Raw genomic sequence first — 17,275 nt, forward strand, 5'->3', positions numbered from 1 at the left:
GTGGACAGATGTACACATAAGTCAACAGAGCTTAGGGATTCAGTGTCCTTTTGGATGCCTCCTTCCAACGCTTCAGGCACCCAGTTGGGCCCTGCGCTTCAGCACTGATATTCTCAGCACTTGCCTCTGTCTCGGCTCTGTGAGGGGTTCACTCTCTCCCCCTGGAAGTTCTAACTCCCCAGGCTCTAGTGTCTGAGCCCCACTGGACAAGACAAGCACTAGTGATGCAGAGAAGACCCAAGTCCTGGTCCAGTAGCCACAGATGACTTAGGAGACCAGCTCCTGTCTGGGCCTCAGTTTCCCTGAGTGGGCTAGGGTAAGGGGTATGGGCAGGGTGGCTTCAGCATCTGCCAGGGGGCTGGTGCTGGGGTGAAATGGACAAGTCAGATTGGATGCTGAGCCCAGCTCTCGGCCCCTCCCAGCTGCTGGCCAACACCATCATCTTCCTGTGCGGGAACTTCACGGGTGCCTTCCACAAGCACCAGATGCAGGATGCCTCCCGGGACCTCTTCACCTACACGGTCAAGTGCATCCAGATTCGCCGGAAGCTGCGTGTAGAGAAGCGCCAGCAGGTGAGGGGGCCCTGCTTCCCCACGGGGCCACAGCTTGACCATTCCCCCCGCCCCTCCATAGAGGTGCTGGTTGAGAGCCATATCAGTCATGAGCTGACCCCAATCTGGGCCAGCAGAGGGCTGCTGGGACGGGAAGCTGTGTGCCCACCTGGGCCAGTGCTGGACATTTGCAAACAGAGAATGTGGGCAGAGTGAGCAAGAGGGCAGCAGGCTCATTTCCAGGTCGGTCAGCCTGGAGTTTTGATGCTGCCTTGCTTGTCCTTCTTGGTCCCTCTGCTGGTCTGCCCATTGTGCCCAGGAGAACCTGCTCCTGTCTGTGTTGCCGGCCCACATCTCCATGGGCATGAAGCTAGCCATCATCGAGCGGCTCAAGGAGAACGGCGGCTGCCGTTACATGCCCGACCACAACTTCCACAGCCTCTATGTGAAGCGGCACCAGAACGTCAGGTGGGTGATGCCCCCCCCCCCGCTGAGCCGGGCCCACTCCCCAAGTGCCAGGAGGGCAGTTGGGGTCCCTCCTGCCTCATCTCCCCAGCGGCATCCACTCACCCAGCTCACCCTGCTGGTCTTATCTGGGCTGCAAGAGTTGGCTGATGGGAACAGGGAGGTCTGCCGGAAATCCCAGCTCTGTTCCTTGAGCCTGGGGGTTTTCCCTCCTGCCTGGCCAGGCTAAGGGTACTGGGCTGCCAAGGAGAGCCTGCTCTCTGCCTTCCACAGTGGTGGGCTGGGTCCAGACCTTCCTGCTCTGGAGGAAGGCAGGAGCAGCTTGAGTCCAGGGCTGGATGTCCACTGCCTAACCTGACCTGCACCCCACCCCAGCATCCTGTATGCAGACATCGTGGGCTTCACCCAGCTGGCCAGTGACTGCTCCCCCAAAGAGCTGGTGGTGGTACTGAACGAACTCTTCGGCAAGTTTGACCAGATTGCCAAGGTGAGCGCTGAGGGCTGTGCGCCAACCACCATAACGCCTCTGCTGCCTCCTCCACAGGAGGAACAGGATTCGAGGCTGTGGCTTAAATCTAGTGCTCCAGCAGCAAACCTCTTTGCGGGGTAGATGTGGGATTGGGTGGCTGTAGCAGTCAGGACCTTGTTTCTGCTCCAGAGACCAGGAAGACACGGACAGTGCACACCTAGGGAGCCACAGGGCCCCGCAGCTCAGCAGGGTGTAGAGGAAGAATTGAAGTGGGGCGGGGCAGGTGGCCTCATCTGGTGGCCTGAGAGATGCAGAGGACATGGTCTGAACCAGAGTCTGTGTATGACAAGGCCTTAGGTGAATCATGGCTGCCCAAAAGTTTGAGAAACCAAAGAAAGAGACCCAAGGAAGAAGGGAACAGTGTCTGGGCAGAGGGGAACAGGGTGCATAAAACTTGAAATGGAAGTTCTGTATGCCAAGGACTGAGCGGAGGACAAGAGGGACAGGACCACAGTGTCAGACGCGCATGGAGTGATGGTTGGGCTAGCAGAGGCTTCGAGCCTCGGTCTGCCCTCCTGCTGCTCTCAGCGCTTAGCTTACGTGCTTTAAAGAAGTCTGCAGAAGTGTGGTCAGGTATCGGTCAGGGTGGGCTTCCTGGAAGACGTGGCTGTGGAGTAGCATAGAAGCAGCTGTTGTGCCTTCTAGACTGGTGGGTGGGCATGTAAGGGGGTGGGGTGGTTTGTGAGCAGAGCTCTCAGACCCCACAAGGCTTCAGAACCTGTCCCCAACAACTATATGTAGAGGACACAGCAGACTGCCAGTGTGTGAGGTGCTGCTGAGGCTCAGGCTTCCCTTGGGTCCAGCGGTGTTACTGTACCTGAGAAAGGGTGAAGGGTGAAGGCTGCTGGAGCCCAGCCCCTCTCCACACTGTCTTTTAATTTCTTCTGGACACTCAAGAGCTTGGCATGTAATTGGGTGGTGGAGGCTCACATGGGAAATCCTAGCTACTCGGAGGCTGAGCTCTGAGGATCACCATTTGAAGCCAGCCTGTGCCGCCAAGTCCTGTGAGACTCTTACCTCCAATTAATCACTAGAAAGCTGGAAGGGGAACTGTGGTTCCAGTGGTAGACTGCTAGCCTTGAGCAAAAAAGCTCAGAGACAGCGTCTAGGTCCTGAGTTCAAGCCCCAGGTTTGGCAAAAAAACAAAAAACAAACAAAAGAATTTGGCATGTGCCAACCAGGGCCATCAGGAAGTACTGAGCACATACTGAAATTGGGGTAACTGAGGAGGGCTGGGTGAAGGGACTGTTCACAGTGAAGGCGAGCTGTTTCATGTCTGGGCACTAGGTCAGTGTCAGATGGTCGCTGCTAGGGTAGACCCTGCCCCCACCAGGACCTGGCAGCCCAGCCACACTGACTGAGGGCTGGTTGTCAAATCAGCATCTCAGATCCTCATACAGTCCTCGAGCCCCTCCCTCGATGAACATTTTCCTTCTCTGCCTCTCCTCTTCACTTTTGCTCTGCTCGGTCTCCCTTTGCCCAGCCTAGCAGCATGGCGTCTCTTGACCAGTGGCTTAAGGACACCCACTTTTATTCAGTCCATGCAGGCCACCTTGGCTGCCTGGCTGGCTGTTCAGTAGCTTTCTAGCACAGGGCCCTTACATGAGCCTGGAATGCTCTTCTTCTAGGTGCTGGTGTGGCGTGCTTCTCTGTTCTGCTAGGTCTGGTTCAGATGTCACCTTTGCTGGGAGGCCTCTGGCTTCTTGAGCCCCCTGGCACCTTGCCTTTGGGGACAGCGTTGATTGTCTTTGTGTAGCTCAGTGCCCAGACCCACACCCATCAGGCTGGGTGCCCACAGTTGCACAGGTCAACGCCTGACCTAGTCCAGGGCCAAAGTCCACAGCAGGTGCTCAAACATTGCATAGACAATGGAAATGAAGGCAGCCCCTCCTGCAGAGGCCCTTACTAAGCCACTCTCATCGCAGATAGAAGCTGGGGCTTCCTCCTGGTGAGGCAGGGCCGCACCCAGCAGGACCTAGGGGTGCTGATCCCCCTCACCAGCTCAGAAGCCATTCCTGATGCCCAGAGCCCCAGGAGGCAGGTCATGGCCAGGAAGGAGTCCAGATCATGTCCAGGATGTGGCCCCAGTCCAGGCCTGGCTCTGATCAGGCCTCTGCCTCACCCTGCAGGCCAACGAGTGCATGCGGATCAAGATCCTGGGTGACTGTTACTACTGCGTGTCTGGCTTGCCCGTATCCCTGCCCACCCATGCCCGCAACTGTGTGAAGATGGGGCTGGACATATGCGAAGCCATCAAGTAGGTGCAGAGGGCATGGCCAGGGGCATCTTACCCCGTCACAGATGGGGAGCCTGAGGCTGCCACACAGGAGGGCCAAGCCCAGGCTTCTGGCCTCTGTCCTCCCCCCCCTCCCTCCCTCTCTTCTTCTCCAGGGACTCCAAGACTGTAGCATGGCAGAGGCACAGAATTGGGTGATGTGAAAATAGGCAGCTGGGCTTTGCCTCTCTAAAGACTTAGTCTATTTGACAGCAAGAGAGGCTCAGGGCAGACAGCAGGAGAACCTTCCAGACTGGGTCTAACACCTAGGCTCCATCTCCTTCCTGCTTCTCTCTGGAAGCCTCTGAGTCCAGCTTCATGGAGTTGGAAGCCTGATGGGCTCCTCTCTGTGAGGTGCTCCAGGTCTGTGGGCCAGGTCACTGTCGTGGTCACAGGTTGTGTCATGGTCACATGGCAGGGCTACATGGACAGTGTGGGAAGGCAGGGCTGTGCCAGTTCATGCTTCATCCTGGCGTCTTCCTACAGTGGCTGGGACAGCCAGGAGAGTCATGGCAGATTTGGGTCTAGCCTGGCCCTACCACCCATGAGACCCGGGCTGCCTGACTCAGCACTGTGGCGGTGTCGCCCCTTTGCCCACTCTGGGTGTCCCTAGCAGGTTCCTCCTTAGCCCTGTTGGTAGACATGGGTGCCAGCTGCTCCCCTGCACCTTGTGTTCTTGTTGGGGATGTAGAGGTCACCTTGTATGTCTATGGGATGGTGGGGGTGGGGGTTGCTTAGGGTTCCTAGTCCTGGAAGCGTAAGAAGAGAAGCCCAGGGCTCCTTGTCTGTACTGGGTGTGGGGCAGCATCTTGTTCCTTTTTGTTGTTGTTGTTGGTCATGGGGCTTGAACTCTGGGCCTGGGCACTGTCCCTCAGCTCTTCAGCTCAAGGCTAGTGCTCTACCACTTGAGCCACAGCGCCACTTCCAGTTTTCTGGTGGTTTATTGGAGATAAGAGTCTCATGGAGTTTCCTGCCTGAGCTGGCTTTGAACCTCAATCCTCAGATCTCAGCCTCCTGAGTAGCTTGGATTATAGGCGTGAGCCACTGACACCTAGCCTTCTTAAACCCAGCTTTTCTAGCCCCAGCCAAGTCAGGGGTACCAGGATGGAACTGCAGGACCCCCCTCCCCTGCCCTGAGAGCTGCAGTGACCAGAATGTTGGGGCAGCCCTCCCTCACTGCCCAGCCTTTGGGGGAGGGAGCCCTGTCCTTACGCCCCGCACTCTGACTCATGGCTGGCATGGGGGACTTGCTTCTGCCCCAGGCAGGTGCGGGAGGCCACGGGCGTGGATATCAGCATGCGTGTCGGCATCCACTCAGGGAATGTGCTGTGTGGGGTCATCGGGCTGCGCAAGTGGCAGTATGACGTGTGGTCCCATGATGTGTCTCTGGCCAATAGGATGGAGGCGGCCGGAGTCCCAGGGTGAGGCTTTGCTGGGTGTGGGTGGAGCCTGGGCCTCACATGGGGGGGGCGGAGGAGGTCAGGTGTGAAGGCAGTGGGAGGAGCCCCCTTCTGCCCCCCAGGGTTGTGCTGCTTTCTCTGACTCGGGTCTCTCCAGCCGGGTGCACATCACAGAGGCAACACTGAACCACTTGGACAAGGCCTATGAGGTGGAGGATGGGCAGGGGCAGCAGCGGGACCCCTACCTGAAAGAGATGAACATCCGCACTTACCTGGTGATCGACCCTCGGGTATGTGGGCTCCCGTGGCTGGAGGGAGGCTGGGCTGGGTGATGCTGGAGTATCATTCTCACACTGGAGAGATGACATGATGGACAGAGGGTGGATTTCAAGTCCGTGGAAGTGGCTGGCTGGCTAGGAACCCACTTCCTGTGGCTGTGCATAGAGTAGGGGCTAAAGGCCGACGCCTCAGCTTTCTTCCTGTCAAATGGTGCCCAGCTGGGCCTGCCTGCTGAGGGGAGCCCTTGAGGCTGAGCATGTCTGAGACACTTTTTTTTGTCAGTTGTGGGGCTTGAACTCAGGGCCTGGGTGCTGTCCCTGAGCTCTTTTGCTCAAGGCTAGTGCTCTAACCACTTTGAGCCACTGCTCCACTTCTGGTTTTTGGCGTGGTTGACTGGAGATAAGAGTCTCACAGGGATGTGTCTGCTTTGAACTGTGATCCTCAGATTGCAGCCTCCTGAGTAGCTAGGCTTACAGGCGTGAGCCACCAGCCCGCAGCTTCAAGACACTTTTCTAACACATTGATTTAGTTAGACTCAGGAAAGCCTGGCTGGCCAGGGAGCCCTAGGCAGGGAGCTGAGAGGGTCTTGGGCTCCAGGCTCCTCCTCCATCTGCCCAGTGCTGCCACCCCTTCTCCTGAGACCCAGCTTGTGGTGATGGGAGGACTGTGTGACCTGAGTGAGTCTCTGGGTGCCTGGCCTGTCGCTGCCCCAGTCTGGCTGAGGCTGGTGAGTCATCCTTGGGGCTTGCTCAAAAGTGCAGGCCACAAGCTCCTTCCAGCTTCCTCTTGCTCAGCCTTAGCCATTGCTGGGGGGCAGCCCCAGAGCCCCTCCACCATGCCTGTAGCCTCGCTCCACTGAGGTCACATTCACATGGCGTTCGTGTCTGGGAAAGCCCCTGTGGGGTCACTGACCTGCTCCTCTGAGGGCCCCCAAGGGTTCCCTCTCTTCAGGCTGCTACCCAGCTCAGAGTAGGTGCTCAGGTAGCTTTGGAATGGATCAAGCAACCCCCAAAATTCCAAAACCCACCCCTGGGGGGCTAATCGAGTGAAGGAGTCTAGCAGAGTTGCTGATGAGGGTGTGGCAGGCTCAGAACGCCCACAAGGAGGAGATGTCTGGAGTCTCTGTGGGGGAGAAGGGCAGAAGGGAATCTGTAGACTCCACTGTGTGCCAAACTCGTCTCTGCTGATCTCAGGGCTCTTTCTCCTCCTTTCCTTGTGTCCAGCTCTTCCTGGCAACCTTGCCTGGAGACACCAGGGGCTGGGGAGGGTGTCTCGGGCTCAGTGGCCCAGAAGAGGAGCCTGTAGGCCAGGCTAAGCCACAGGTGCTAGGCAGGGCATGTATCCAAGCTGGAGGCTGGAGTCTACCTGGAACTTTCTAGAAGGCTGCTCTGGAGGTCAGCTGGTATCTCGGTTGCTGTGTCTTTGTGATTGCCAGCAGCTTTCCTTTCCTGCCTGTTTCTCCCCCTTGGAAAGAAGGAACACGTGCTGGCCACATGTGGGCAAGACACTTGTGTTTCGCTGGCCTCCTGGGAGAGGCGACAGGGGAATCAGGCCCAGAGGCCACCTATTTCAAAGAGCCCAAGGGGCAGGGCTGGGCTCTGGACTGGGTGACCACCAGTCTCCTCTTAGCCTGGGGACAGCCATGGGACTGAGCTGGGGTCCCTTGCCTGGGGCCTCAGCCAGCTCCCTCAAGCAGCTGTCTAGCGCTGTCCCCAGGCGCTGCAGGCTGGAGCTTTGTCTTATTTCCCAGCAGGCTGTGTGGGCAGGGTGACATTTTGGAGAGAGTGGAGGGGTGGATTGAGAGGGACATTGATGGAACAGATTGTCCATGGGTCTACAGAGCCAGCAGCCACCCCCACCCAGCCAACAACCCCCCAGGCCCAAGGGAGATGCGGCCCTGAAGATGCGGGCTTCTGTGCGTGTGACCCGCTACCTTGAGTCCTGGGGGGCAGCACGGCCCTTTGCACACCTCAACCACCGCGAGAGCGTAAGCAGCAGCGAGACACTCATCCCCAATGGGCGCAGGCCCAAGGTAGGTCCCCTCCTGCTCTGGCAGCTGAGGTAGGACTGGGAGCAAATGCTGGGGGTGGGTCCATTCTCTGCCCCAGCTCTGTGGAGAGCTGGAGGCATGTGGAGACTTCTCCAGGGGGCTGGGGGCATCCCTTGCCCTTTTTCTCCCTAGTTGAGCCCTGGCTCAAGGTGCTGCAGCTTGGACAGTCCCTGACACCTTGCACAGAGGTCAGAGGTGATAAACTCAGGCCCAGGGATCGACCGGGGCTCATGGGCCAGACAGTCACTGCGTCCTCCCCTCCCTCCCACTTTAGGCCATTCCCCTGCGGCGCCACCGGACCCCTGACAGGTATGCACAGCCCCCTCCTGGCTGGCTTGTGCCTCAGTCACTTCCTCCAGGCAGGCATCCCGCCCCTGTGTGGGGCAGCCCCACCAGGCTCTGCCCAGCCTCTAACTCTGCTGTTTCTGGAAGAGGACTTCCAGGTCCTTGGGAAAGGGCTATTGGAGGAAGGGGGTGGGGTGCGGGCCGACCCTGGAGGGGAGCAGACGAAGCCACAGGCTGGGAGCCGTGAGTCTGGCCTCTGTTTCTGATGCTAGCTGGGAGACGTGGCCCTTCATTTGCACTCCTGGGCCTCAGTGGCTCTCACCCACTTCTCCATTGTCCCAAATGAGGCTCAAGACCTCTGTCATGCGCCTCTTACCCCACTTGTGGCCAGCTAATCCACACCTGCTCCGGAGTGAGTGGACGTGGGGTTCCTGGGTAGTGCAGTTGGGGGTGTCTGTTTCCAGAAGTGCATCCCCCAAAGGGCGCTCAGAGGATGACTCCTACGACGATGAGATGCTGTCGGCCATCGAGGGGCTCAGCTCCACCAGGTGAGGCCCTGCGATCATAGCCCATCCTCCACTGTCCCTTGAGTTGGGGAGGGGGGTCCTCTGTATGGCAGGCCCACCTACATGCTCATACCCGTGGCTGGGTTCCCCTTCCCCAGAGCTGCCTCTTAAGGGTCCCCACTGTCACACCCCATCTCATGCTGCTGCTCCCCCCTCCCCTGCCCAGGCCCTGCTGCTCCAAGTCTGATGATTTCCACACCTTCGGGCCCTTCTTCCTGGAGGAGGGCTTTGAGCGAGAGGTGAGGCCCCTGGGCAGAGGAAGCCAGGCCTGGGGTGAGCTGTATGTGGGCCCTAGAGGCTCATGGGAGCCTCTACAGCTGGTTGCTAGGGTGGGGTGGGCTCAATGCAGCCCCAAACTTGCTGACTCTTTCCAGCTGCTCTTACTCCTTCACCCTTCACCAGGATTTGCCCTGTGGGTTTGGAAGATTTTTATTCCATCCAATGCCAGGCAATGAATGGATAGGGGCCAGTGGGTGTCAGGCTTCAGATTCAGTCTTGACATGGTCAGGACCTGGGGGTTCTCCCGCCTGTCTGCGGCCATGCGTCCTGTTCCACAGTGGACAATGATGTTGTAGGGCAGCTCCTGGCTCCTGGTGGGACCTGCCATGTATTGTTATGTAACAACCCACACCCAGGTGACCCGGAGCCTGCTAGGCCCAGCTCATGCACAGGAGCCTGTTCTCCGGGCAGTTCCAGAGCTGTGGGGCTGGGCAGTAGGAGGTCTGTGTGCTAGGTGCCAGGATTGGAGGGGAGGGACCAACTTGTCCCTGGGCTCCCAAGTGAGGTCACCAGGAAATGAACTTGGTTCTTGTCCATGGTCTATGAGCTCTTCAGGGGTCTTGGAAATGGAGGCCTGGCTGGGCACGGGGAGGAGGAGATTGCTTTGCAACAGAAATCGAGCCGCTAGATGCAGATGAATGAATGCTAATCAGTGGAACACTGGAACTCCCGTTGTGGGGGGGGGTGAGGTGGGAGGAGGCACTTTCTTTCCATCACTTAGGTGATGAACTCAAGCAGGGGTGAGGGGAGCTGGGAAGGGAGTCCTGCAGGTGGCGGGCCCTCATAGTTTTGTTGCTGCAGTACCGCCTGGCACCAATCCCTCGGGCCCGCTATGACTTCGCCTGCGCCAGCTTGGTTTTCCTCTGCATCTTGCTCGTCCATGCCCTGGTGATGCCCAGGTTAGTCTGAGGGGGGGGGGAAGACGATGGAGCTCACTGAAGTAGAGCTGGAAGGGTTGTATCCCAGCAAAGCTGCACGGGACTTCTAACTCTGGAGTCTTCCAGTGCAGGGACCAGGGCCTTGCAGCCCCACTGGAGTTGCCAATTCTTACTTGTAACTAATGTGCCACAGGCCTCCCTGCTGCCTAATGCCTCTTACTTTGCTAAGTTACCTGTTACTTCTGCGGCCACCTCTGGACTTAGATGTTTATAATCCTTTTTCATGTCTGTGTGTGTGTGTGTGTGTGTGTGTGTGTGTGTGTGTGTGTGTGTAGAGATGGGCAGAGGTGTTTATAATCCTTTTTCATGTCTGTGTGTGTGTGTGTGTGTGTGTGTGTGTGTGTGTGTGTGTGTGTGTGTGTAGAGATGGGCAGAGGTCAGAGGGAACAGAGGTCAGCCTCTGAGGCAATTGGGCCAATGTTGTGGCTTTGGGTGTGCTCAATAGAGATTAATAAGGGAATGCTTTTATATAAGGTCCCCAGGGTTGGGTCACTTATTTCTTGTTGTACCTGGCCCCAAGGGGGAGGGCTTGATGCTGGCCACGACCTTCCTGTTTTGGCCTGTCCTTGTGTGACATTTACTGAGGCAGTTGGACTAGTTTTCAAATATCCCTTTGGCTGTGTGCAGAGTAGCCTTTAGGGGATAGGCGACTGTGAGCTGGGGATTAGAGGCTGAGAGAGAGGGGGGTCCTGGGCATGGGACCCCTGCACTTAGGCCTTTCCTCCTTTTCAGGATGATGCCCCTGGGTGTGTCCTTTGGGCTGGTGTCCTGCCTGCTGGGGCTGGTGCTAAGTCTGTGCTTTGCTACTGAGTTCTTGGTGAGTGTAGCTGAGTCCTCGGCCTGGAGCTCAGTGCTGTGCCCCCTCCTTTCCTCGGACCCCCGTGAGCCTTGCTGGTGGTGTGAGCCTTCAGCGTCCTGGCGCGCTGCAGAGCTGTCCTCACTGCCCTGGAAGCCCCTCATCTCAGCTGTGTACCTGGTGACTCCATCTCATGTCTCCACAGAGGTGTTGCCCAGCCCAGGGGATGCTGCAGGCCGTCTCCGGATGGGTGGAGACACGAACTCTTCTGAGGCTGTTTCTGGCTGTGCTGACCATCGGTAGCCTGCTCACTGTCGCCATCATCAACCTGGTCAGTCATGGAAGGGACCCCAGGTGCCCATGGCACACATCCTGGGTGCAGGAGACCATCTTTGACCCTGGGAACCTGTCGTCTCAGTGCTCTCCCCGCTGCATCTGCTGTGACCCCTGCAAGCGCTGCAGTGTGAGCCTGAGAGGTCCCTGGTCCCACTCTGTCCTGGCTCACCCTCCCTGGGCCTCTGTTTCTTTGCTAGCAGGGAAGCTTGGCTTCCTGTTCTATGTTGTCTTGGCTCCTGCTGGATCTGGCTCCTTCTAGAGCCAGTCCCCCCTCGCAGGCTCTCTAGTAATGGCTGTGTTTTGAGGTCACCTCTGATGCTTCAGAGCTGAGATGGCATCGGCTGCAGGCCTGCCAGGCTGCCCAGAGTCCCGGTCCCCTGGTGCATGTTGACAGGGATCTGTCTCTTCTGCAGCCACTGATGCTCGACTCAGCCCTGGGGCTGCCTGGTGGCAATGAGACCAGCCTGCCGGCCTCAAGGAGCAAGGACAGGACTCTGTGTGTCCTCCTCCCAGTGAGTATCTGTTCTCCTCCCGTTAGATCCCGCTGGGCTCTGTCCTCAATGGGACGCTCAGCTCAGCCACTGCAGCTTCTGGTGTGAAGAGCACTGTGTCCAGCCCAGTGTCTCCAAGGGAGGAAAAGCCGGGGCCAGGCAGCTAAGTGTACTTCCAGCTGTATTGGAGGACATCTTTGAGATGCTGCTGCCTCTTCCTGAGGAAGTGGGTCTTAAGAGAGGTTGACCAGAGCCGTGTAGGTAGCAATGCTAGTGCTGGGCTCAAAGACAATCAGGATGGCATGGGGCATTAGGGGCCGCAGGGAGTTTGCACGTGTCTGTCAAGGGATGAGGTGGGATGGGGAGAGGACAGTGTGACCAAGCTGAGGGTGGCTGCCTTGGTAGGGTTTAGGGGTTTGTGACTTGGGAAGGGAGTGAGGGAGAATTAGGAAGTGGGGTCCGGGTCAGGGTGGAGCAGGACCATCAGGCTGGAGGATTCTCTGCAGCATGATGTGGGCAGGGGAGGAATGTGGCAGGGCTACGCTTTGGGGAGGGCAGGCTCATGGCAGAATGCAGGAGGCAGGAGGCTGTTCAGGTGAGCCCATAGCAGCCTTGCCCTTGGCCCATGAGCTCTACACAGCACCTATAATTTCATGTGCTATGGCTTTGAATAAATGAGCTTACTGGCTCTGGGAAGTGGTCAGATGGTCAGAAGGGTGGCAACACACTTGAGCCCTGCTGACCATAGGGAACTGGGGGACGTTAGGGGGCTTGGGGGGGCTAGTGCTAACACCTCCTGGTGATGGACAGTGGGGTACCACCTCACCCCTAGTACTACAGCTGCAGCTGTATCCTGGGCTTCATCGCCTGCTCGGTCTTCCTGCGGATGAGCCTGGAGCTGAAGGTCCTCCTGCTGACGGTGGCCCTGGTGGCCTACCTGGTGCTCTTCAACCTCTCCCTGTGCTGGCAGGACCATTGTGCCCACAGCCCAGGCAACTTCACCCAGGCCAACACCACCATAAGGTAGGTCCTGCCACACCTTACTGCCAGGACCTGATCATTGCCATCTGCCTGTGGCTAGCTGTGGCTTTGCTCTATCCTTCCTGGGGAGGGAGGGTCATCTGTGTCTGGGGTCCTATCGGACATGGCCAAGGGGCAGTGCTAAGGGCCGAGGAGTGTCTCACTGGTGGGCTCCCTGGGGAGTCTTGGTCACAGGGCCCCAGGCTCAACCTGTTTCTGGGGAGTGAATGATGAGAGGAACCTGAGCCAGCCGAGCCCTCTGAGCTGGATTGCTCATCTGGCAAGCACAGCACAATGGCCTGGTCCCTTCCTGAGATTCAGGGCGGGCTGGGGCATGGGGGCTCTAGAAGCTCTGGATCAGGGGGTGGGGGCTGTCTCTCTTGAACCATGGCTGAAATCTTAGTAATCCATGGAGAAAAACCTTCTGAAGGTCATCTGCTCTGCCTCTCAATTCTCTGGCTTCCTGCAAGGAGCCCTGGCTCTCCTTGGACACCCCTCCCCCCAGCCTCCTGGCTCTCCTTGGACACCCCTCCCCCCAGCCTCCTGGCCCCTTCCTGGGTGACTTAGATCTCCCCTCAGAGAGCCCCCTCCTACAGTCCCCAGGGTCCCTCTTCCCTGTGCAGCTGCACTTATGTGTCCCTGCCCACACCACACATGCTGTCTGTACCCCAGTTCTTAGCGCACCACTGACTCCCGCCCTTCATCCAGCAGTGCACTGGACTGTTCACCAAGGGACCTGAAGACCATGATCAACTTCTACCTGGTTCTGTTCTACAGCACTCTGGTCATGTTGTCCAGACAGGTATGCACAGCTCCTTAGCTTCCTGGGCCCCCAGTAGGATAGCAGGGTGCAGAGGGCCTCACATGCCAAGAAATTAGGATTTGGTTAAGGCTGAGGGACTCCCAGTCATCCCCACCCCATCCCCGCTCCCCAGGTAACAGCCACAGGCTTGTCATGAGCACACTGTGGGCTAGCCTGGGCTCCCAGCCAGCCCCTCAGGTGGGGCCCGCTGCAGGACACTGACTTTCCCCAGTTTGCAGATCGACTATTACTGCCGCCTGGATTGTTTGTGGAAGAAGAAGTTCAAGAAGGAACATGAGGAGTTTGAGACCATGGAAAACGTGAACCGCCTTCTCCTGGAGAATGTCCTGCCAGCCCACGTGGCTGCCCACTTCATTGGAGACAAGCTAAATGAGGTACGCAGTCAGAATGAAGGGGTGTGGAGTCAGGACGCCCTGGAGGCAGTGTGTGGTGATATGTAAACCTGGGCTTGTAGTTGGGAGTCTGGGTTAGTGTGTGGCCTTGACTTCTCTGGGATGGTCATGAGGGCCTAGCCTGAAAATTTCTTTTTTGTTTTTGGGTCCGGTCATGGGGCCTGAACTCTGGGCCTGGGCACTGTCCCTCAGCTCTTCAGCTCAAGGCTAGCACTCTACCACTTGAGCCACAGCACCACTTCCGGCTTTTTTCTTTTTGCTTATGTGGTGCTGAGGAATCGAACCCAGGGCCTCAGGCATGCAAGGCAAGCGCTCTACCACTGAGCCACCTTCCCAGCCAAGCCTGGAAATTTCTTTGACATGACTATTTCCACCAGTGTTCTGCTCAGTGCAGAACCCAGTTTCTGTCTCCTGCTTCTTCTCACCTGGGTTTCAGGCCCAGCTGGTGCTCACCTAGCCAGACTCAGCTCTCCTCTCCCCACCAGCCCATTCTGAAGTTGACAGCCAGGGCTGAGGGCTCTGCCCACCCCTCCGGACTGCTCAGCGGCAGCTGTCACTTTGAGGCTCAGTGGTCTTACAGTGCCGTTTCTTCCCTGCCCTGCCACAGGACTGGTACCATCAGTCCTATGACTGTGTCTGTGTCATGTTTGCATCTGTGCCGGACTTCAAAGTGTTCTACACAGAGTGTGATGTCAACAAGGAGGGGCTGGAGTGTCTGCGCCTGCTCAACGAGATCATCGCTGACTTCGACGAGGTGCAGGCTGAGGCGGGGGTGGCACAGGAGAGGGCCTAGGTCAACCCCCAGCACCACAGCACACGAGCTAGACAAAATGCAGTGTCATGATAAAGGAATGTATTGTGTGCACTGACTGAGCTCACCTTTAATTCAGCTTCTGTGCTGGGCAGCTGCTAAGATTACAGTTAGGTCCTTGGAACAGCCTGACTGGGTGAGGCACTTGTTGCCAGCTACCTTAAGAAAACAGGTTGGGCAGAACTCTGCCAACAACTGGCGCCTCCTGGGTAGATCATTTGCTATTTGGCCCTTTCAAGGAGTTCAGAGGAGAGGGTGTGTGTGTGTGTGTGTGTGTGTGTGTGTGTGTGCGCGCGCGTTCTTGCAGCACCTGCTCAGGGCCGCACTGACTTGCCTGGCTTCCCACAGCTGCTGCTGAAGCCCAAGTTCAGTGGCGTGGAGAAGATCAAGACCATTGGCAGCACCTACATGGCAGCTGCGGGGCTCAGTGTCCCTTCGGGGCATGAGAACCAGGTACTCCCATTACTGAAGTACCCTACTCTGTCCTGTGAGGGGGTGGGGGGTGGGGTGAAGCTGTTTATGCAGCCCTGCTTGGAGATTTTCGGTGGTGGTGAAGCTCTGTGGGGTTTGGATAGCCCTGTGGGGTATGGGAAGATGGGGTGCCTGTGGTCAAGGGGCTGTGGGTGCAGAATGGTCATGCTGCAGGACTTGGAGCGGCAGCACACGCACATCGGCGTCATGGTAGACTTCAGCATCGCCCTGATGAGCAAGCTGGATGGGATCAACAGGCACTCCTTCAACTCCTTCCGCCTCCGTGTCGGTGAGGCTTGGTGGGCAGAGGCGGAGGGAGGGGGGGGGGAGTAGAGCAGCCGCAGGTGTTCCTGGTCTGTCTGGGATCCACTTTTAGTTTTCTGCATGTGGTTGCCCAGTTTTCCCAGCACCAATAGTTAAAGGGGCTATGTGTTTTCCACTGTATGCCTTTGGCTCCTTTGTTGAACAGCAACTGACTGTATGCATGTGGTTTTATTTCTGGATCTTCTATTGTATTGGTCTTTGGATCTACTTTTGTGCCAATACCAAGCTGGATAGTAGAGTCTGAAATCTGGTATTGTCATTATCTCCTGCATTGCTTCTTTTGCCTAGAATTGCTTTGGCTATTCTAGGTTTTTGTTTTCCATATGAAGTTTTGGGTTGTTTTCTCTATTTCAGGAAAGAACGTTGTTGAGATTCTGATGGGAATTGTGTTGAATTTGTATATCATTTTTGGCAGTATGGTCATTTTCACAGTATTTATTTTACCTATCAAAGAACAGGGAAGATCTTTCCATTTCCCGGTGTCCTCTTTGGTTTCTTTCTTTAGATTTTTAGTTTTCACAGAATAGTTCCTTTACATCTTTGATTAGGTTAATTCCTAGATATTTTGTTCTTTTTAAGATTATCGTGGGTTAATTCTATATTCCGCTACTTTGCCAAAGTGATTTATTAGTTCTAGTTTGGGAGTGGAGTTTTTTTTGGGGGGGAGTGGGGGTAGTTTAGGTATAAGATCATGCCATCTGAAAATAGGAATAATTTCTTCTTCCCCTATGTAGATCCCTTTTCTTGTCTTACTGCTACAGATTCCAAACTATACTGAAAAGGAATGGAGAGTGGGCATCTTTGCCTTATTCCTGATTTTAAGGGAACTGGTTTTAGCTTTTCCCCATTTAGTATGATATTGGCTGTTGGTCTGTTTAATATGGCTTTTGTTTTAAAGAATGTTCCTTCTGTTCCTATTTTCTCCAGAGCTTTGAGCATGAATGGATGTTTTGTCAAAAGCCTTTTCTGCTTCAATTGAGATAACCATGTGGCTCTTGACCTTGGTTCTATTAATGTGGGGGATTACATTTATTGATTTAAATATGTTAAACAAGCCTGGCTACTATTTTATTGAGAAGTTTTAATCTGTGTTCATCAGAGAGATGGGTCTATAGTTCTTTTTTCTGTTGGATCCTTGCCTGGTTTGGGGATGTGGGTTATTGGTTCATAGAATGAGTCTGGGATTGCTCCCTCTGCTGCTATTTCACACAAGAGCTTGAGTATGGGTATTAGCTCCTCTTTAAAATGTCTTTATAGAATTCTGTGATGAATCTGTCTGGGCCTGGGCTTTTCCTTATTGGAAGACTTCTGATTGCTTCCTCTTATTGTACATTATGGGCTTGTTTAGTTAATTTCTATTTTCTTGCTTCAGTTTTGGCAATTTGTATTTCTCTAGAAATTCATTCATTTCTGCTAGGTTTTCCTTCTTTAGTGAGTAAATATTCTGAAAATAGTTCATTATGATCATTTGGGTATCTTGGATGTTTAATTTTTCCTGCGGCATCCCTGACCTTACTGATTTGGGTCTCCTCTCTTGCAAGAGGCTCCAAGTCTGTCTGGTACAGGTTACCTGCTTTGAAGTTGTCAGCAGCTTGGTTGAAATTGTGTGACTTGGCATTGTGGTTGTCTTTGATGATTTTAGTAAGAATACACAACTGTAGAAAATGCAGAACCTAAATTCTGGCTATCAACAGGAGACCTTTAAGCAAACCTAACTAGCCAGCTAGCTCAGAGTGGGCACTTTGTTAGCACATGGAGGGGGAATGGCACATGTCAGAAGTATTCCTGACAAAACTAGCCTTCCTGCTTCATGGAGCCTGGACCAGAGCCAGGCAGGGCACGTCTTTCTCCTACCACAGACCCTACTGCGTAGGCACCTCAGAAAGCTGGCACCCCTTTGTGGTTGGGGATGGACTGTGGGCTCTCCCAGTTCAGATGTCTTGAGCTCTGCTTCTTCAGTGGCCAACTGCAAACATTACCTTCAGGCATGAACCATGGGCCTGTGATTGCTGGAGTAATTGGAGCCCGAAAACCTCAGTATGACATCTGGGGAAATGCAGTCAACGTTGCCAGCCGCATGGAGAGCACTGGAGAACTGGGCAAAATCCAGGTAGCAACCCCTGGGGGGAAATGTGACCCAGGAGAAAAGACCCTCCTACTGTGGAGGGCTTGCCACGCCTCAGCATGGCTGTAA

At 55.7% G+C, this 17,275-nt stretch overlaps 1 protein-coding gene across 10 annotated transcripts in view; it reads left to right on the forward strand.

Moving 5' to 3' along the window:
* The window catches only part of Adcy7 (adenylate cyclase 7), a 36,758-nt gene that overhangs the window by 18,588 nt on the left and 895 nt on the right, over positions 1-17,275 (forward strand). For 3 of the 10 annotated variants that reach the window (XM_013027927.1, XM_013027926.1, XM_013027928.1), the window contains exons 5-25: positions 423-572; positions 871-1,019; positions 1,392-1,503; positions 3,675-3,802; positions 5,083-5,241; positions 5,378-5,510; positions 7,340-7,531; positions 7,824-7,858; positions 8,299-8,382; positions 8,567-8,639; positions 9,481-9,578; positions 10,350-10,434; positions 10,619-10,744; positions 11,163-11,261; positions 12,073-12,263; positions 12,969-13,062; positions 13,302-13,457; positions 14,083-14,229; positions 14,635-14,739; positions 14,932-15,046; positions 17,067-17,191. In XM_013027927.1, the coding sequence (XP_012883381.1) occupies positions 423-572; positions 871-1,019; positions 1,392-1,503; positions 3,675-3,802; positions 5,083-5,241; positions 5,378-5,510; positions 7,340-7,531; positions 7,824-7,858; positions 8,299-8,382; positions 8,567-8,639; positions 9,481-9,578; positions 10,350-10,434; positions 10,619-10,744; positions 11,163-11,261; positions 12,073-12,263; positions 12,969-13,062; positions 13,302-13,457; positions 14,083-14,229; positions 14,635-14,739; positions 14,932-15,046; positions 17,067-17,191 (2,556 nt within the window). Of the gene's footprint in view, positions 1-196; positions 317-422; positions 573-870; positions 1,020-1,391; positions 1,504-3,674; positions 3,803-5,082; positions 5,242-5,377; positions 5,511-7,339; positions 7,532-7,823; positions 7,859-8,298; positions 8,383-8,566; positions 8,640-9,480; positions 9,579-10,349; positions 10,435-10,618; positions 10,745-11,162; positions 11,262-12,072; positions 12,264-12,968; positions 13,063-13,294; positions 13,458-14,082; positions 14,230-14,634; positions 14,740-14,931; positions 15,047-17,066; positions 17,192-17,275 lie in introns of those variants that run through there. The other 7 variants (XM_013027931.1, XM_013027930.1, XM_013027929.1 and 4 more) reach the window with 7 other exon arrangements.

The sequence above is a fragment of the Dipodomys ordii genome, unplaced genomic scaffold (assembly GCF_000151885.1).
Source record: "Dipodomys ordii isolate 6190 unplaced genomic scaffold, Dord_2.0 Scaffold106, whole genome shotgun sequence".
Taxonomy (NCBI): domain Eukaryota; kingdom Metazoa; phylum Chordata; class Mammalia; order Rodentia; family Heteromyidae; genus Dipodomys; species Dipodomys ordii.